The sequence below is a fragment of the Eumetopias jubatus genome, unplaced genomic scaffold, assembly GCF_037043125.1.
Source record: "Eumetopias jubatus isolate StellerSeaLion01/CBP00866 unplaced genomic scaffold, mEumJub1_p1.0 scaffold_7, whole genome shotgun sequence".
NCBI lineage: Eukaryota > Metazoa > Chordata > Mammalia > Carnivora > Otariidae > Eumetopias > Eumetopias jubatus.
In genome coordinates, this window is record NW_028274813.1 from 139,241,075 (window position 1) to 139,262,654 (window position 21,580).

The window sequence follows — 21,580 nt, forward strand, 5'->3', positions numbered from 1 at the left end:
CACCCCAGGGGCAGCTTGAGAATCATAATGTCCTTCCCTCCTTGCTTCTAGCTGCTTGCTTACACATTTTAGGGAGTGTATTTGAACTGGGGGTGGGGTGGGTGCTTGTTCTGCACTTACTCCTCAACACCACAGCCATGTTCCAGTGCTTCTGGAACTTTGGTGTCTGATCCTGTTCTGTTGAATTCAGGCTGAGAACACTGGCTCAACAACTCCTCAGGCTGTTCTGATGGGCAAATGGGATCATTTCTGGGATGAGACTTTGGAACTGTGACCTGCCCATGTGAATTACTGTGATTGAGCCCACTGGCGGAAATCAGCTCTAGTGAAGCCAATCCTGAAAATTCTCTTCCACTTCATACCCAGAGGCTTAACATCTTCCTGTGAGCTCACTGAGAAAATGTTAGACCTGGGATTGTAAACAGAATCTTGGCCTTTGGGAAAAGACAGGTAAAAACCCCTAAAATTGGTGTTTACTGGTAAGAAGACTAACATGCAAGCATAACTACTTCATCCTCAAAGAGACTGGGCATGCCCCAAACAACTTCCTAATGTTTCTGTGACATAACACACACGCACTACTCACCCTCTTCTGCAACATTACCCAGGGAGAGAGAAGTCCTGAGAATAAGGCCACACCATCCACCTAGTAAAAATCCCCTGGGGAAGATGCGGTGAAAGGTGACCAGGGCACAGGCCAGGTTGGGAGCTTCCTCCGGTAGGCATGAAGCAAAGATGGTGGCGTGAGGTCCTGACGGTATCTCAAGGTCACAGAGGATGGTGGCAGGAGGCAAAAATACTCAGCAGATTTGGGGGTGCCCTGGCTTAAATGGCAGCCACAACCCTTGGAGACCACCCAGCAAGAGCCCATGTCATGGACAAGGAAGCCAATCTGGGTGCTAACAGGGTCTCACCCAAGGGCAGTCACCAGGCCACACAGAGGGGCAGTTTGGGCACAGGCCTCCTAGGATCCTCCCTGTGTCCCACACCACACCTCCCATTTTGCTCAGGAAAATCCTGATTTATGCATCTGGAGTGATTGGTACTCCCCCCCCACCACTGGCCAATGCACCAGTTTGGATGTAAGTTGTGTAGTCACCCCATCTATGAAGACATAGTTGCTGGTTTTTGGTGTACCCTTCCATTTAAAGATATAAGATCAAGATATTTAGATTCTATACACATACATATACCCTCCTCTACCTCTAGGTGTAAGGGCATTACACTTACTATTCTGACCCTTACTTTTCCCTCTTAATGGTGCATTGCAGAGATGCTTCCAGCACAGTATGTGGGGTCCTTCCCCCTCTCACAACGGCATAGCACTCCCCATGCACATGTCACCAGCTGCATTTCTGAGTGGTGGGACTCAAGCTCCTCCCCCATGCAGGGCTCAGAGCCATGACAACACCTTTGATGAACTGGCATGTAGAGTTAGGGGGCTGGAGATTAGGAGCCAGGGCCCTGAGCAGAGCTGAGGCCAGACTGTGCCTGCTGTGGGGACCAGGGACTGTGTCTGACTAGAGGGCAGCCTTTCAAGAGATTTCCTAAGGCACAGTGTAGGCAGCAGGGGCTCTGCTAAGAGCTATGGCCTGGGAAGCTAAGAATGAAGAATGGTTGCACACAAGGCACTCTGAAGGGACCAAGTTGGTCTCGGGCTCTGACAGGGGCTCAACAGCAGTCAGGTGGCTTGGGGGTGAGGACTCATCTTATTCACTGGAATCAATAAGCTGGGGTCAATCCTGTGACAAATATTTACTGGGTGTCTGTGATAAGTATAGCACCGTCCTGGGTGTGTGTGTGTACGTGCACATGTATGCACACGTATGCAGGTCTAGGGATGGAAACACTCAATTAACAGATGATCAAATAAGAAACTACCAGGTGTTAATAAACTCAATGATAAAAAGGTGGTTTCTTTAGACAGGAAGTTCAGGGAGGCACCTGATAGATGAAGAGTTGACTTTAGTCTTATTTCTAATTAGAAAAGTCTTTAAAAATTAGACCTGGATTCTACATCTTCAAACATGAGAACTCCTAGGTGAACAAATGTTTTCCTGCTTGGTTTGCCAGGGGAGGTCAAAGAACTGTAAGGAATACTCACAAGAAAGTTTCCTGTCCAATGAGAGGCCAGGCCCTGGCTTTGGAGTGCCAGACTGGGGTGTGGGCACCTTGCAACAGAGAACACTACTTATTTTTCCTTAAAAGACTCAAGTTCCTGAGACTGTACATCATGAAATCATTTAGGATTCCAGGTATTTCTGAAAAAGCCCAATAAAGAAGAAATGCAGTGAACATACTACAAAATTGGGTAAACATAGCAATGAAATTGCAGAAACAACTTCAGAGGGAAAGCAGAATGAGAAACACACAAGAGAAGTGGGGAACCAGGACACAAGATGCCCTGCGGGGGCTGCCCAGGGGTCCTTGAACTGGCCCCCCCCCCTTTCCTGTGTCTCTTTTTCTCCCTGCTTTAATAGCCTCTCAGCCTCCACTTAACCTGTCTCACCAAACAGAGAATAAGTAAGCTTTTCACAAAAGTTATTTTTATCACAAATCTCGAGAAGTTGTTAATTCCTGCTCTCCATACCTGTTTTGTATTTGTTAAGGGCGTGGGTTTATGTTTTTGGTCAGTTCTAAGTTTGGATTCTGGCTCTCTCTCGTGAGTTGTGGGACTTTGGGAACTGACCTAATTTTCTGAATCTCAGCTTCTGGATCTGTCATTGGCTATGCTAATGATGGTTTCACAGCCAGCCCTGCTAGACACATAATGTAACACATAAGTGTGTTCAGTAGATGACATGGTTCTAATTCCTACCTGACGATGCTGTTCCACCTCACTTCCTAGGAAATCCAGATCCTTTGGGAAGTCCACAGCTCCCTACTCTGGCTCCCAGCCTGCCAGTCAAAGGGGTGAGCACTGGACCCATAAGGGGGACAGCCTTTTTTCCCTGCCTTCTATTGGGTCAGGTCTGGGTGCTGGTGTCACAGGACCTGGGCAGGAATATCTCCCCTGGCTGTGTGTGGCAGCACAAATGGTCAGCTCTATGTCTGCTGGTCCTGGGTCCAGCTCTGTATGTACATAGAGCATAGCAACAGATGCCCAGCCCTGAGCTGAGGTTGGAAGAGAATCAAAAAGAACCAGTGGGTTTGGCTGGCCATCAGAATATTGCAGTCTGAAGGAGGAGGCAATATAAAACATATATGAGCCCTGGATGAGGCAGGGGCTCAGGACAGGGCGATGTGCACAGCAGTGCAACATTTCTCTGGGCAGAGCACATACAAGTGGTAATTTAAAGAGACAATGCAGAGGTGCCCTCTCCCCTAGTCCTCTGAGATGTGGGGTCACAGACACAATCCATGTTACTGAAGAGTTTAAAACACAATAAAATAAATATATCCTTTGAGAAAGTAAACTTTGAGAGGATTATAAACACATTCCTCCTTTTCCTAACCCATAGACCATTTCCCGCACAAAAATAGTTGAATCCCTTTCATGATCTTTCCATTACTAACAGCAAGTAAACAGAATGAACATAGCAGCACCTAGAAATCTGTCTTCAGGGTTATGACTTCCCAAATTTTGAATCAGAAAGGCATTCTGGAGTTTCTGAGTTGTTGCTGAGAGTCCAACAAAACACATCAAACTTTAGGGGAGAATCTGGTGCATAAGTTACCTTGGGGAGTCAAAGATGTTCCAGAACAAGAACACTGCCTTTTGAATGGAAATATCAGTTCAAGGGAGCTGCCCTTCCTAATGGTCTCTGAGTGAGGAAGACCAAGCACGTCAAAGGGAATTGCTGCACAGACAGCCCCATTATTCACTCAGATTAGTTTTAATACAATAAGAACATGTAAAATTCTTGGCACAGGCTGCATGCCCCCAATAAGTGTGGGAGCACAACTGAATCTTTGCCAAATCATGCAACTTGTCACTATGGATCTGGCAGGATTAGGATTAAGAAAATGCTCAACTGCTGAACTTGGTGGGAATGTCTTCTGATGTGTGTGTACGGACGGGGGATGCAGGTGAGGATCAGTGAGGACACAGGTTGCCAAGGCCCCTCCCAGCCTACCTTGTCTACCCCACCTGCTCTGTTGATACAGACCTCCTGTTTCATCTGCCACAACAAAACCTCTAGTCTACCACCTTGTGTTTGACTCTTGTTGCTGCGAAGATCAAATAAGAACATTCCACCCCTCCTCTCCTCCTGAACACAACCCTCCCACCTAGATAGAATGAAAGGAGGAGTTACTGGAAGGTTCTGGAAGGTAAATAGTAGAAGGTAGATTGGGAAAGAAAACTGAATTTACATTTTTTTAACACTCTGGTGTTCCCAGAAGCAACATATCCTGAAACCCACAAGCGGGCACTGGTGAGGGGACAGAAGGTGTCCTCTAGTTTGGGAGTGAGGAATGGGAACTCCTAAAACTCAAGTAAAGCATGGAAATCCCCATTTTTTCTTCTCCCCTTTCTCCCATCCTCCAACTCTCAAAAGCCACTGGGAGCCATGAATCTAAAAGAGAAGAACCTTCCTCACTGATCAGTGGAGCTGTGATGCCAAGAGGGTGGAGACAGGTGAACCCCATTTTGTTTAATATTTTCCCCTCTCTGTCTTCTTGGCCATCTGGCCCAGGACACAGGTGCAGTTATGGAACCGTATGGCAGAGTGCTATAACTAAGGCCCTAGAACTCTGGCTGGAGGACAGAAAATGGGGTTCTAGAGAAGTACCAAAAAGTACCTGGAAGATCATGGACAGGGAGAACTTGAGAAAACAACCCCATGAGGTTTTTATGAATTCCTGGACTCCCCACCCCCCACCCCTGAGCTGTACACGTATAGGTTTGGTCCTAATTAGTATACCAAAGGCTCTGAGGACTGACTGAATAGATTGTACCCAGGTCACAGACAGAGTAATGTAGCTGAATAGGACTGAACTGCCATTAGAACCACAGCCCAACAAGTACAAAATATACATCCTTGTAGAAAGCACATGGAATCTTCACAAAGTTAGACCACAGGCTCACCTCTTAACAAAGTTTGACAAATTTAAAATAATTTAAATCACACCAATTATGTTACTAGGCCATAATGCAATTAAACTAGAATAAGTAAAGAAAGACAACAAATCTGTTACACAATACACTTTTAAATAATTCAGTGGTCAAAGAGAAGTTCTTAAGGGAAATTAGAAAATATTTTAAACAGAATGAAAATATAAATCCAACATATCGAAATTTGTTGTATGCACCTAATCGGTGCTTAGAAGGAAATTTATAGCCTTTAAATGAATGAGTTCTCAAATCAATAATATAAGTCCCCACCTGAATAAAGTAGAGAAATTAGAGCAAAATAAACCCAAGGCAAGCAGAAGGAAGGAAACACTAAAGGTAAGACCAGAAATCAATGAAACTGAGAACTAAAAAACAATAACCAACTAAACCAAAGCTGGTTCTTTTAAAAGATCAACAAAATTGATAAAACTTTAGCAAGGCTGACAAAGTAAAAAGAGAAAGACACTAACCTGCTGAATTTGGAAAGAATGAGGGAATATCACTAATGATCCCCAGAGACATTAATAAGTTATAAAAGGAATATTACTAACAATGCTATGCACATAAATTCAACAACTTAGATGAAATGAAAAATTTCTCAAAAAGAAGCTACCCAAATTCACTTATTTCTACTTTCTATAGCTATTAAATAAATTGAATTTATCATTAATAGCCTTCTGAAAAGGACATTTTTGGTTGCAGATTGATTCACTTGTGAATTCTCCAAACATTTAAAGAAGAACTATCTCTAGTTCTGCAAAATCTCTTCTAGAACATAGAAGAGGCTAATGCTTCCCCGGGCGTTCTATGAGACTAGCATTCCTCCAAGGCTAGACAAAGACAGTAGTATATAAAAAGAAAAACTATATTCCAATAATCTCTATGGCCACAGATGCAAAAATCCTCAATATAATATTGCCAAATTGAATGAGCAAAATAAAAAAGTTCAATACACTAAGAGTTCATCTCTGGAATGGAAGGCTGGCTCAATACTCAAATATCATTCAAGGTAACCCACAATATTAATTAATTAACATTAATTAAAGAAGAAAAACCCCTACATGATCATATTAATTGATGTAGAAAATTTATTTGATAAAATTCAACATTAATTAATGATAGAAACTCTTAACAAAAGGAAGAGAAGGAAACTTCCTCAACCTGATAAAAGATATCTACTAAAAACCTGCATTAACGTCATATTAATGAAAGATTTCTGACTAAGATTGGTAACCAAGAGAGGATGTTCTCTCTTACCATGCCAATTCAACACTGTACTAGAAGTCCCAACTAGTGCAGTAGGTCAAGAAAAACAAAGGCATACAGGTTGGAAAGGCAGAAAGAAAACTATCCCTACTCATAGATGATATGAATGCCTATGAAGAAAATCTGAAGGAATCTACCAAAAAAATCTCATAGATTTAATAAAGGAGTGTAGTAATATCAGAGGATACAAAGCCAACACAAAAATCAGTCACATTTCTGTAATAGCCATGTACAATTGCAAACCCAAATTAAAACACACACACACACACACACACACACAATCATTTACAGTAGCTCCAAATGGACTACTCAGATATGATTTTTTTTAAAGATTTAATTTATTTTAGAGAGAGAGAGCGAGAGAGAGTGAGCACACACATGAGCAGGGGGAGGGGCAGAGAGAGAGGGAGGGGAGAAAGAGAATCTCAAGCAGGCTTCCTGCCCAGTGTGGAGCCTGACTTGGGACTCAGTCCCATGACCATGACATCATGACCTGAGCCAAAATCAAGAGTCAGATACTTAATTGACTGAGCCACCCAGGTGACCCGCAGGTATAATTTTAATAAAACACATATAGGACCTATACGCTGAAAACTATAAAATGCTGATGAAACAAATAAAAAAAAATCTAAATAAGTGGAGACACATACTGTATCACTCCAACACATGGAAAAAGATGTGTTAGAAGACTCACCATTGTAAAGATTTTAATCTTCCCCAAATTCATATATAGATTTAATGTAATACTAATCACAATCCCAGCAGGATATTTTTCAGGTACAGATAAGCTGATTCTACAAATTTACATGAGAAAGCAAAAACAAACAAACAAAAACAACCCCAAACTAGAAATACTAAAAAAGAAGAAAGTTGGAGGAATGATGCTACTCAATTTTAAGACTTATTATAAAATGACACTGATCAGCAGGGTGATATTGTCAAAAGATGGACACATATTTCAATGGAAAATAACAGAGAATGCAGAAAAAAATACCTGCAAAAATAATACCAATTAATTTTTGATAAAGGTTAAAGGATTTCAATGATGAAAGAATAGATTTTTCAAGAAATGATATTGGAAAATTAGACATCTATATACAAATAAATGAACCACTCATCTGTTCCCCATCATGACAATTTTGCTTTTTGGATAATGTCATATAAATGGAATCATATGGGGTGCCTGGGTGGCTCAGTCAGTGAAGCATCTGCGTTCAGCTCAGATTGTGATCCCCGGGGTTCTGGGATCGAGCCCCATGTTGGGCTCCCTGCTCAGTGGGAGCCTGCTTCTTCCTCTGCCTATTACCCCTCCCCCCACTCATGCTCTCTCTCTCTCAAATAAATAAAATCTTTAAAAAATTTCTAAGAATCTGTAAAGCTGTATTTGAAAGTGGTTGTACCATTTTCTATTGCCACCAACAGTGTATGAGAGTTCCATTTGCTCTGCATTTTCACCAGCACTTGGTATTGTCAATACATTTTCTTTTCAACCTTCTAATACATGTGTAATGGGCTTTTCATTTCCCTGATGGGGTTTGCATTATATTCTTAAAACTGAGAGGATCCTGGTTTACTCCTTGCCTCCCCAAATTGTAGTGGTTGTGTTGAAAATTGCTTGGTAATAATTTATCGTAAATGCATTTAAGATAATTCCTCTCAATAATTCATTATTGACCTAATGTTTACAAAGGTTTTCAAAATTTGAGAGGTGAGTAAAGGGAGATTCAGGGAGGCTGAATTGGAAAATGCCTTTCTGTACATTCACAGAGCAAGACAACTGATGGTGGAGGTTTAGTCTTTTGTTAGCAAGGGCTGGGATTCAAATGGTATTCCCCTGAAACACAACTGGAATTGGACTAGAAAACAGAGTCATTATTCCATTACCCACAGAACTAAAGGTGAGAAGGCAGCAAGAATCCAATCCTCCATAACAATGGAGACAGACTTCTGAGCTAAGGGACAGGGAAAAAAGCAGGGGACCTGAGAGACAGAAGATCTGAATTTGAACTATGGCTCTGTCATTCAGTACCCTGGACAAGTCCTTTTCCATACTGAATCCAAGTTTCCTCATATGATAGATGAAGATTATAATCTTTATGTCACAGGTTACCGTGATGGCAGAATGAGACTGTGTATGTAAAAATGCACAGCACATGGAAGGCAATTAGTAGATGTTAAACTAATGAGTAAATCTTTTTCAGGGCTTGTAAAGATGAAGAAGTTGAACATACTTTGTCTTTGGGTTTCATATAATTGTTTCTTATTTCAAATTAGCCAACCTGAACTGAATGCCAGGAAGTGGATGTCTTTCTGTCTAACCTTTTCTCTGATGACATCATTCAACTCATGACTTTAGAGTTTTATACCTAGCGAAACTACCCACCAAGGGTGAGGTAGAATAAAGGCAGATTCAGATATGTCAGGACTCAAAAGTTCTAACTGCAGTACACACTTTCTTCAGAAGATACTGAGGCTCTAGGAAACCCCAGGGCTGGGATTAAGACATGTCTGGGTCTGTATTCTAGCCCCACCCGTTACAAACTGGAGGCAAGTCAATCTCTCTGAGCATTCGTTGCCTAATTTATAAAGTGGGGATAATGTGTGCAAGGCACGTAGGTGCTCAGCAGACATTCATTTCTTCCTTTCTCTCCTCCTCAGCTATGCCCAGCACGATCAATGAGCCATTTTTGTGCACCATTTCCACAGAACTAGGCTCTGGAGGTCAGGCCACAGAGTATAAAATGTAGTATCCTTGGTGTAAAAACTAACAGAAGGGATTTGCTCCACAATCGGAGAGACTCCTAAAAGCCCCAAAGCCCTCAAGACCCAAGGAAATTAATTGCTAAGGGTGGAATACCAGGCATGGAGATGAGTCAGTGGGAAGTCTGGGAGAAGGAACACATTTCAGATGTCTGGGATGGGCCTTTACCACACACCCTATAGGCAGCAGGCATGCCAACTTGCAGAAGAGTGACAATGTCTTAATAAATGTTATTTTTACTGTTGTAAAAGTACCCCTTTCCAAACACCTTCAAATTTGTGATTTTACCACTCCATACTCCATACCAGTAACATCTGAGTATGTAGCAGACTGCTTCAATGGCTACAGATCCTTCCACTCCTGTGTACTTGTCCCTTTGCAATGTGACTTTGCCCCTCCTTCCATCAAGGGTAGAGTCTAGCTCTCTGCCTTGAGGTTGGCTTGACCATGTGATTTGTTTTGGCCAATGGGACATTAGTAAAGGGATGCAATCAGAGGCTTGAGAAGCCCCAGCAAATCAGGGGCTGTCCTCTCTTCCAGCGCTGAGACTGTATTGTAAGGAGCCTGAACCTCCTCAAAGATAAAAATCCATGTGGACAGAGGCCCAGGGAGAGCTAGTTCTCAGCCTCAGAACTGTGATATGAGACTATCTTGGACTATCTAGCCCCACCTGAGACCAACTGCCAGATGACTGCAACTCCTCAAGTGGCACCACGCAATTCCAGTGACCTCCAGAACATGAGCAAACCCGGTGGATGCTGCCTGGCAGGGAGGTTACTACCAAATGCATTTTACAGATGAGCAAAACTGAGGCTCAGAGAGCTCGTGAGACATGCCCAACATCACATGCCCAGCTTGGGACTATAACACAGTGCATTTAAGTCTGGGTCTCTGGTCAGGGTCCACCAGGCAAGGCCCTCTTACTTGCTCTCCGTTCATGGTTGCCCTGAAACTAAATCAAGTGCCCAGAGGCCTTCACTAACTAATTGCTGTCAGAGATTTTTTTTTTATCACTTTCAGAACAAGTAACTAGGTTCTTCTGATTGCACACCCTCTTTTCCCAGAGTGTGTAGGGCCTGGGGCTGCACAAACAAGCAGAGGATGAGCAACCAGACTTAGGGTGGAGGTGTTTCCTTATTTCCTCCCTGTCTTCCTGCTGGGGAGCATTCCTCTCCCCCTGCTCCCCACATGGGCTCGAGCACCTGCAGGATGGCAAGGATGGTGATGGTCAGACAGGGCTATCAAAACCCCAGCAGCAGCCCTTCTGGAGGGATGCATTTCACATGTGGTATCTCAGCGGGTCTCTGGAAAAGCAGTAGCAGTGGCAGCACCAGCACAGAACATCCTATTTCTCTTATTTTGTCGATGGGGAAATGGGTACATTTTGATTTGCAAGCATCAGAGGGAAATCGTTCTGCACTTGTGCCCTGCTCAGAAGCACCTGCCTCTGCCTGGGTCTCCGCTCTTCACTGTGCTTGCCACGTCGATGTCTGTGGGTGCCGTTGTCTGTCTTTCTTGTGTATCTGGAGTACAACAGGAAGCCCATACCCACCTTGCCTTCCTGGGGGCTTCCAGGGTGCCCTGCTCTGTGATCATGTACTTTGGGGCATCAGCCCTAAGCAGCTTGTCCTAAACAGCAAGTGGTACCCTGCCCTGCCTGGATGCCAACCTGGTGTACACCCATTTCCTTGGGCGAGCAGTGGACATGCATCTCTGCCTCCGGGGTTTCTTGCCGGGATTCTGCCAGTGAGCCTGGGGGCCAGCCGCTGTGAGTTGTAGAGGAAGAAGAAAGAAAGAGGGCCAAGCTCATCCTTGAGTCTGCCCTTTCAACCTCTCCAGATACTTAACCTCGTAGTGTCTGGGAAAGTAATGGGTTTAAAAAATGACACCAGGCCAGTGTCCATGCCAGAGAGCAGTAGAATGGGGTCTGTCCCCATCTGTGCCAGTACCAGGGGCCAGGAGCTGGGCAGGGAGCAGGACAGAGGGAAGGGCCAGTGCTGCCGGAGCTGCTACACTCATCCCTCATCTCTGGGAACCAGGTTTCCAAATGAGCCAGGTGTGGGAGGGAACACAAAGAAAGCCACATTAGTCTTCGTTACCATCATACTTGCAAACTCATTCTCTCTTGACTAGCTCTCTCCTATCCCCAGGATGAAATCTGGAAAACCTGTGTGTCACTTCTCTTCTGTTCCAAGGGCTACCACGCCCCAGCCATGCCTCTGTTTCTCATGTCCCTGCCTCCTCACTCTCTGGCTGCTGTCTGTGGCTCCCCACGGGGTTGGCACAAAGTCCTTCTTGACTCTTCTTTTGGGTGCCCACTGGGCTTGGCGGAGGTCCAAATGCTGACCCCGTTTCTATGGAGGTGCTTTTGGGGGTCTTCAGACCTTCCCACAGCTGTCTCTGCCCTCAGTTCCCTGGACAGAGGTGGTGGCACCCCAAGCTGGTGGCTTGTGACCACGCTTCTGGCCTGGCTTCTGGGGTTTACCCTTGTTGTCGGCAGAGTCCTCCTCCTGAAGACAGTCCATCTCAGGCCTCGTCCCAGGGTTCACTCCTGGTCCTCGGGAAGCATGCATTGCCCCTAGGACCCCATAACCCTCCATGGCTCTGAGGACCTGGGAGCTGGCCAGCCTCAGCCTTCGGAGCCTTGGGGCAGACATCAGGTACCGGTCTCTAAGGCCCTCAAGCCCCAGTGATGCCTCATATCTCTCAGCAAAACGTGAGGAGGGAAACCTCTTCCCTTTGCCCAGGGAAGACAGAGGCAAAATGCAGAGGTACTGATAACTCACTGAAAAAATGTCTCTCTTTTGGATTTCTGAACCCCAAGGGAAGGTGGGACCCCCATGGCAGGCGAGGCCTTCCTGAAGGGAAGAAACATACTGGTATTCTCTGCTGCTTGACTGTATGAGAGCGATCCAGAACGAAGGGAAATGTACAAAGACTAAATGCTGGTGTCTCATGCATAGCACACACAGGTTTACAAAAGTAACATGTCAGAACCAAAATGGCCTTGTTTCTAGCAGCTCCTTGCCTCCTTTTGGGATTTACCTGCTGCTGTGGGATCCAGGTGACCAGTCAGAGCCCAAACACGGCCCTGTGGGCTACAGACATCAGGACAGACAACTCTGAGCTCTGGCATGGGAGGGGGCATGGGGGCAGGATTTGAGCTCTTGGAACCATGAAAAATTCAGGAGAAACTAGCCATGAGGACTTGGACACCATCTTGAAGAACATATCCTTGTTGTGGTCTGTGTAAATGGATAGCAAATGCGGGTATTCCCAAGGTCCTGGCAGGTGTCAGAGTCCCCACCTGCATTGAGTGTTCCACCCCTTTCCAACACCTTCCCTGATGGAAGAGATGCTGGTAGCTCATGTGATGCTTGTCTGCTCCTCAAACCTTCTGGTCCAAGTTGTAGTGGAGGGGACTAAAAAAAAACCCCAAGGGATCCTGAGAGGAGGCAGGACATTTGGAGGTGTGTGATCACTGCAGTTGGGGTGGCAGGGCTCAGCAACACCAGAGCACTCTTCTTGTGAGCTGGGGAAAGTGAGTAGCTGCGCCAATGCCTTCTGTCTCTCCCCCATTTCCCCAAAGCTTAAGGGAACAACAGAGAACAACAGAGCTGCTGCCCATCACCAAGGAGGCCTCTCTGCAGTGGTCCTGCCCCGACTGAGTTGGCGAACCTGGGTCCCATGGGAGGGAGACACCAGACGCCCCACTCCTTCCACCCCCACTCAGCTCTGGGCCCTCCTGGGTCCCAGGGAGCAGGAGCGGAAGCTGAGGCCTGATCAGCTGTGTGACCACGGGCCAAGTGCCTCCTGGATGGGAGGACTCAGGGAACACAGTACATGGTGATGGCCACGTATTATTATTATTTTACCCCCCACCCCCTCACCCCCAAAGACACACTGGGCTAGAGTCAATCCACGTGCATCTACGGAGTGTCTTCCCTGTGAAGGGTGGCAGAGAGGCAACGATGAAAGGGATGCTAAGGAATTCTTCAGACACATCTCAGGCATGACTCAGCATGGAAAAGCAGAGTGTGGAGTTTTCAGGAATGGACTGAGTCTTCAGAATATGCCATTGTTGTCCCCATGCCCTAAATAAGATAGACTTTGGTGCGGACATGTGACATTGTTAAAATAAAGTGACAAAACCACTCTGTGGGAATCGTGTTGATGGGTTTCCATACCAGAGGGCTCCTCTTTGGGGGTCCTTGATATAGTGCCCAGCCTGGGAAGCCCCCACACCTGGCTGCTGGTGGCTGAGGACCCCCAAGGTGGAGTTATGGGGCCAGGACATACTGCCAACATGGGCTCTCCACTGGGGTCTGATCCCTTCTGGGATCTTCTGTGTCAATGCTTGGGCTTTCTTATGTTTGCCTGAGACTTTTTCTACGGGTGACAACTTGGCTCTCAGCTTCCATAAGTATGAACGAAGGCACACATGTGCCTTTCAACTGCTAGGGCTACAGGTTTGGTGGCTGCCTTGTTGGGCCACACGCTTTATTCTCATGCTGGGACATTTCAGTTGTGTCTGCAGGAACAAGCCACTCCCTGCACGTGGACAGGAAGGCGCAGGGCACCTGTGGCGCTCACCTGGGAGCCGCTGCACTCACTTAATGACCTTTTGCTCTCAGCGTGACTTTTTGAAGCCAGAAATTAAATGGATACTTGGAAAAAGTATCCAAACCTGGCAGCTTGAGGCTTCTGAGCCTGGTGAGTGCAACAGCAGCGTGCAGGGCCTACCATGTCGCATGCCCCCTACAAAGGCTGACCGTCCAGCGAGTCCCCTTCCCACAGCAGCCTGCCATGGGGGAGGGGCGGCACTTGCAACCTCCGTCCCTCTACCTGCAAAATGCACGTGCAAGCTGTGTAAAATTTCCCCCAAATATCTGGTGGGGGTCCAGCCATGCCCCACAACTCTGCCCTGTGTCCCTGAGGAGAATCTAATGTCTGAAGGCGGGAACCTTTGTATCTCCTGTGCTGGGTGGCCAGGAGCTTAAGGTGAGCACCGGGGACGGTGAGGGGCCGCACTTACCCCCCGCCTGTGCCACCGTTCTTGCTGAAGTGCGTGCGTGGCTCGCTGGACGCCAATTTCAGCAGCTCCGTCCACTCCCGCTCCCATTCCTCCTCGGTGTACAGCAGCCCTGACTGGCACAATGGAAGCCGGCTCAGTGGGTGGTGGCCGGGCCTCCTTGCCCACCCCGTGCAGGTGAGCCTGGCAGCCCTGCCGGACCCCCGACCCCCCAGCTCAGTGCAAGCCCGACCAGCACCCAGGCTGGGCACACCTGCTAGTAGCCGCTGACTCTCCCCGTTTGCTCTCAACAACATTTCTTCAGAACCCCCAAATCTCCAATTTCAATGCTGTGGGGAGGGGTCCACCCAGCAGCAAGGGTCCTGACAGGGGGGTGTGAATGACCAGACGCTAATCTGCATACACCAAACTCGGCGCTGAGCACTGAGAAGTTTAAAGAGATGACGGGCCAACTTCAATCAGAAAGCAGGCAGATCCTTGTAGGACAGCAAAGTGATAACGTCCCCCATTGTCAGGATGGCGGGATTCTCTTTGGACTGAGAACATACACAGGAGCGGGGGCTGCAGGCTGTGCCAAAACCACCTTGCGGCTACACCCGGCCTTCAAGTCACCACCAGTTAGTGACCACACATAGGGGACTGTATAATTCGTCCTCAAGCCAGGACGCCTTTTGACAGGGAAGGTGGTTGGTTTTCATAATTATGCAAGGGCAGGCGGTGTGAGTAGACATACAGTCACTGTGTGCCAGGGGCTGAGCTTTTGTAATGGGCACCTCTTCAGTTGGTTTAAATGAGGGAGGCTTTCCTAGTCCCAGCAGCCATTGCTGTCGGATCTCACAAGATGGACTTGGCCTTGGGGCCCAGCTCTGGACTCCAGCCGTGGCCCATGGCTGCGCTTGGTATGGGTCTCGGGCTCTGGATACACCAGCGGGTACCAACCTCCTTGTTCTGCTGCGTCTGCTGCCACCTCCACCTCCGCTTTAGGGCTTCTCTTTCCGCTCCTGTCCTCATCATTGTATAGAGAGCTTTCCGCAACACCAGGTCCCGGTCGTGAAACCCCCACATTCCTGCAGCAGGAGGCCCATGAGGAGCACAGGAGAGAGACAGGACGTGAGGAGGGGACAAGCCAGGAAGCCACTCAAACCGCCAGACTTACCGGGCCCGGCCTCCCGCATCTGCACACACAAAGATGACGCATCAGTCAGCCATTCGGTTCTCACGGTTAGCTAGCCATTCCCTTCTGTTCTCTTTCCCCATTTCCCATTGAAGCAAGCTGCTGAATGAAGGAGTATGCCCCTTGCTCAGAGAAACCACAGTGGGTGAGATCACATGCTGCGTCTCTCTGGGACCCTTGGCCAGCTACTTTCAATCTCTCAGGTTTGCTTTGAGGGACCTAATGCTCACTGTCCAGCTCTTGTATTTGAGTGAGAGAGTCTCTGTGGATAAGCTGGTGACGTGTCCTCACATAGGGCCTCAAGCCAGGCTGGTAATCAGACCCTGGCTTCATCTAGGCTTCACCTAGACATCTGATGTCTCAGCCCTAAGGCATCTCGACCTCCTCAGACACAGAGCATCAGTGGGAACTGCAAACATCTGGACCCAAGAGAAAGTACCTGTTTTGGGGGGAGGTCTTTCTCCTTTACCCCCTCCCCAGCCTGTGCGGAGTGTTGAGGGGTTATAAGGGACACCAGCCATCTCTGAGTACATTCATGGGACAGCTCAGATGCAGTCAAGAGACCCAACAAATGGAAGAAATAGGAATGAGAAGTGCAGGTCTGGCTATGGGGAAAGAATGGGGGAATCCATCCATCCATCCATCCATCCATCCATCCATCCATCCATCCATTTAATTAAATGGCATTAATTCCACTTAATTAATTCTAAACTTATTTCATAATAGGGGTGAGACACCATTCTCGGTTTTGGGAATACCCACAGCAGCAATCAGGACAGACTGAGTTCCTAAAATCTCACAGAGCGCACACTGAGGGAAGGGGAAGCAGCCACCAAAGTAGGACATGACATAGCTGTCAGGGGTAGAGCACCATACGGAGAGATAAAGCAGGACAGGGCGCTGGGTGGCAGTGCTCATGGCATGAATGGAGACAACAGGGTCTAGACTTGAGAGGGTGAAGGAGGGAGCTGAGTTGCCAGCCCAGGCAGAGGGGAAGGCCAGGGGTCAGCCCCAAGGGGCGCCCACGAGTCATACTAGAGAAACAGCAAGTAGGAAATGTGGCTGGAGGGAGGATCCAGGTGACAAGGTGGAGAGCGAAAAGGTGGACTTTTAAATGAGTTGGGAGCCTCTGGAGAGCTTTTAAAAGATGAGTGACCTGCACTGACCTAATCTTTAAAGACTCAGTCTGGCCACGCATCCTTTCGTGCAAAGATATGCAATAACCAGGGGCTGCTATGGGCTTTCCATCAAGTGAGGCTTTTGTCTTTTTTTACAACATAGATGAGGGAAGTGGCCATTCATGCTCCTTTTATTAACAGGCCAAGCTGATCTTACTCATCCCTCAGCCCTGCCTGCAGTGGCCTCTCGGGACTCTCCCAGGCACGGTAAGTCCAGCCTCAGTTCCCCTGGCTCCATGTTTGGGTCTCTCTTGCAGGAAGGGTCTCCTTGTCCCATAAATGTTTGCTTACAAGCCTGGCTCTACGATTACTGTCATTTCTGTGGGTGTCCCACAACCCTAGGTCAAGAAGCATTGCTGGTCAGTGTTGCATGGCTCCTTTGATCAGTCAGGTCAAACAGCTAAACCCCATGAAAGGAAAACAAAGTCCCAGGAGAAAAGAACCCACTGGCAATGAGCTCCAGACTCCACTATGGCCTCGCTGGAGCAAGGCTGGCCCACAGGATGCTTTCTCTTCTCAGGCAGACGGGAGCCCCACTGCACTCACTGGGAAAATGCCTGTCCTCAGGCCAGACCATGGTGACATGCGGCCTGATTTTGGCTTTGCCCACCTGTAGTAGTGCACACCGCAGTTTCTGAAGGACAAAGGCATTTCCCTTTGTACGAGGCTGATGTGTGACACAGATGAGAGATTTCTTCTTTTATGTTCTTTCCAGGTTTTACACACCAACAAGGTAAAAATGTTCCACAATAGGGGACTACTTTATACATTATGATGAAATATGACACAACTACCAAAAACATGTTTTTGAAGAATAATAGCATGAGAAATTCACAATAGAATTTTAAGGGGAAAATGCTGGATTCCACACGGTGAACATTGTGCAATCATAATTTCACTGGAAGAAAAGGCAAAAGATAATATGCCAAAACATTAAAAGTGGCCATTTCTGGGTGGTGGGATTGTTGATGTTTATTTTCTTACCATGATGAATGTGAAACACTTTTGCAATGCCAACAAACAGAAATGTGTTCGTTGTGAAATGGAAGGCAAGCAGGGAAGTGGGAGCCTTCGTGTTCCCCACCACCCATTGCCACGCCTGCAGAATGCGGAACGTTCCCCTTGCTCTGGGGCTCCATTCTCCCCTGAGGCTCTCAGGCCCCCTCCCAGACCCCATGCATTTCCCTCTGTGGGCTTTAGTCTCACCTCTGTCCACCTCTTGCTGAACAGGCCTCACTACAGGGCTGCAGAGAGGTTTGGGGTCTGGCCCTTGCTCTGGGTCCCAGCATCAACCGTGTTTACCTGGGGAGGTGAGTTTGACCAACAAGGAATATTCTTGGTCAAACTCGCCAACTAAGAATACTCTTATCTTAGGGTCCCATCTGTGGAGAGAGACCCTTTATTCTAGGACTCATGAGGATAGCTGGCTCTGAGGCCTGGGTCCCTGGCACAAATCCAGTCCTGTCTGTCAAAACTGATTCGGCTATGTGTATAGAAGGATGGATCTAGAAGGAGTAATTGAGCTTCCAGAAAGTCTACCATGACCCCCATGACCTCTCAGTTATTCAATAGTGCCAGAAATGCTTGTGCACCTGCTGGTATGGCTTTTTGCAGCCTGGAAGCTCACATCTCTGCGGAAGGTTGCTGACTTCCCTGCTGTATATTTGGACTATGCTGATTCGCCTGTGATTTACCCAAGTGATTTAGCCAACTATGTCTTTTTGTCAGTCCCCAGGTGATTCCCCTGTATCAACAATAAAAATCAACAATCCCACCACCCAGCAATGGCCACTTTTTAACGTTTGAGCGTATTATCTTTTGCCTATCCTTCCAGTGAAATTATGATCTCACTATGTTCACAGTGTGGAATTCAGCTTTTTCTTCCTAAAATTCTACTCAACCTATGTCTTTTTCTCAGTACTCAAGTGATTCCCCTATGATTTACCCAAGTGACTGACTCAAAAACTATGTCTTTTTGTCAGTCCAAGTGCATGGACTGCTATCAATGTGGTGGCCCCACACCATCCAACCTAAGGTACTGTTCCCCAAACTTCCTGTTCAAGTCCAACCAAGCTCAGCCCTGCTTCTAAAGATCCTGTTAATTCCTGCCTTCCTTCCATGGAGTCTCCCTACCTGGAATGTCTTCTTTTAAAGTCTGAGTCCTTCAGATCTCACCTCCTCCAGGAAGTCCTCTACACTATAATCTCTAATTCCCATCCCTGCCGCTCATGATTAGGCCCCTTCTATTAGATCAGGTCTTTTCTCATGTGTGCTCTGTGTCCCCACCAAGCCTGTCAGCTGCTTGACCTGAAGGGCTAGATTGTTGGCTATATTCCCTGGGGACTCTTCCAGATGAGTGATGTGCATGGCTCTACTTAGCATATGTCTGCCCTTTAACTCATTATGAGCAGAACTGGCCTGGGGCGCTGCCACCCTGTCTCTGCTGCAGAGCTTACCCAGAGAGGCTGCGTGTAAAAGGCAGTTCCCGTCCCCTGTAGTGGCCAAAGGAAGAAGCCGTTTACAGCTCGTGCACACAGTGGACCACCAGTTCAGGCGACCTGGAACAGAAACTCACTTTAGAAGAGAATCTGAGAATAGATCATTATTAAGTGTTTCCTACGTAAGCATAAACAGCAGCAGATGATTTTTGAGAGGTTCTAGAGAACTTCAGTGGGAAGGTAGAGCATTATGGCTACTTTTAAATAAAATATAGATTTTTTTCTCTTCTAAAATAAGAAATGACCAAATCCTCCCATTAATTAGCAAGAGGATTAAGAACCCTAAGGGTGAAGGCTTTTCTCCTTGAATCTGGGACCATTTTACACAAAAAATAAAGTTTATCTTTGTGCAATCTCCTTGAACACGGTTTCCCCTTCTGGAAGTTATTTTTTTGTTTTGCATCATCCTTTTTTGATGCATACACACCTCCGAAAGTATGGTTTATGTTTAATTTAACAGATCAAAATCATTATAGCTACTTCGATATAGGCCTGTTAAATCTCATTAACACATCTTGAGACTTCTGCTTCCAGGAAGAGGGAGTAGACATACTTTCCCCTATTCTTTCTACTAAGTACAACTAAAAATCCTGGATATCACGTATAAAATAACACAGGAAGACTGAAAAGTGGAGAGAAGAGGCAGACTGACCAAGAAACTTGGGATCTGAGAAACAGCATGGTAGTCGGCTCCCTGGAATTTCTTTTTTGCCCCCAAATCCTAGACCAGGTACTGCAGAAGTTGGCAACCTGGAGACACCAATGGGGGTAGACAAAGGAATCATGCTCTCTCTAGACAGGATATCAGGAAAGGGGCAGCTTAGGAAGATAGACAATAACTGCTCTATTTCAGTGAAATGCCACAGGAGAAATTGTAGCTCATTATAAAACCTGCTGGCAGAGGTCAAGTGGGGAGCCACAACTTCCAGCCTTACCGGGCAGTAATGAGTCACTCACCACCCGCTCCCCCAGTGCCAGATGGTGTCAGAGAAAGCTGAGCACACAGCCGGTACTTCAACCCTGCTGGGTGGTAAGCTGGACTCCACCCCCTACCAACTGAGAACATATGGGGAGCCTGGCCTTTCCCACCCATCTGGTGGTAAGAAGGTCCCATGCTCCCTCCCAGCAGTACCAAGAGGCCCATTCCTCCACAGGTGTCCAACAGAGCAGAGTGGAGAACCTGGGCCTCCACCCTTATCTGGCAGTTATTACCAGTCTAGAATTCCAGACCTCAGATGAACAGAAAGGGAGAATCCACCGGACCTGCAGTAGAGAATACTAAAAGGATTCAGTAAAGAATACTTCAGGGTGCACGAAAGTAATAAAGGGGCTTGAAAGGGCAAGTACGTTGGTAAATGTAAATAAATACTGGCTGTTTATTTTTTTAAAGATTTTATTTATTTATTTTGACAGAGAGAGGGAACACAAGCAGGGGGAGAGGGAGAGGGGGAAGCAGGCTTCCTGCCGAGCAGGGAGCCCGAAGTGGGGCTCGATCCCAGGACCCTGGGATCATGACCTGAGCCGAAGGCAGACGCTTAACGACTGAGCCACCTAGGTGCTCCCAATATTGGCTGTTTAAAGCAATATCAGAAATACCTTTTTGAGGATTAAAGTATATGTAGAACTAAAACACATGACAGTAATAACACAAAACATGGGAATGTGTAATAAATGACATAAGTCCAAAGATCCTTACATTGACCAGGAAGTGGTAAAAGTGCCACCTTACGGTAAATTCCAATAGCTCGAAGGTACATTTTGGAAACTGTAGAGAGTAACCACTAAAGGAATAATAAAAGAATGTATAACTGACAAGCTAGTAGAGGGGAAACCAGAATAATAAACATTCTTAAATAATTCAAAAGAATAAGAGAGGAAAAAAGAGACACAATAACACACAAAAAATAAACAGCAAGATAACAGATTTAAACCAAATATACCAGTATTTATGTTAAATGTGAGTGAACTAAATACTTTAATTAAAAGACAGATTGCCAGCCTTGCCTAAAACAAGTATAAGCTGCTGACAGAAGACACCATAAATATAATGACACAGAAATTTAAACAGTAACTAGGTAGAGAAAGATACATTGTTCAAAAACTAAGCAAAAACAAAGTCGGTGTAGTCCTATCGCCATCAGATGAAGGTGAACAGGGTAAAGAGGGATACTTCATAATGATAACACAGTAAAGTCAAATGGAATATAACCATTCCGTGTCACGTGGAATATTTTCCAAAATTGACCACATAATGGGCCATAAAAAAGTGTCAACAAATTTCAAAGGATTTGAAATCATTTACACTATGTCCTCTGGTCATACTAAAAATAAGCTAGAAATCAATGAGATAACCAAGAAAAGTAGTCAGCTTGGGCTGCTATAACAAAACACCACAGACTGGGTAGCTCAAACGACAGACATTTATTTCTCACAGTTGTGGAGGCTGGAAGTCCCAGATTGAAGTGCTGGCTGATTTGGTTCCTGGTGAGAACTCTCTTCTAGGTTTGCAGGGGGCCACCTTCTTGCTGTGTCCTCATACGGTGGACAGTGAGCTCTGTTCTCTTCCTCCTCTTATAAGGACACTAATCCCATCCCGGGGCCCCATCCTCACGATT

At 46.5% G+C, this 21,580-nt stretch overlaps 1 protein-coding gene across 2 annotated transcripts in view; it reads right to left on the reverse strand.

Annotated features, from left to right (window-relative positions):
* OTUD7A (OTU deubiquitinase 7A) overlaps window positions 1-21,580 on the reverse strand; it is a 161,715-nt gene that overhangs the window by 34,191 nt on the left and 105,944 nt on the right. Inside the window, exons 4-6 of one of the 2 annotated variants that reach the window (XM_088024970.1) lie at window positions 18,924-19,025; window positions 15,055-15,182; window positions 14,119-14,210 (exon numbers count right to left, since the gene is read on the reverse strand). In XM_088024970.1, coding sequence (XP_087881096.1) covers window positions 14,119-14,210; window positions 15,055-15,182; window positions 18,924-19,025 — 322 coding nt within the window. Of the gene's footprint in view, window positions 1-14,118; window positions 14,232-15,054; window positions 15,183-18,923; window positions 19,026-21,580 lie in introns of both variants that reach the window. The other variant, XM_088024969.1, reaches the window with a different exon arrangement.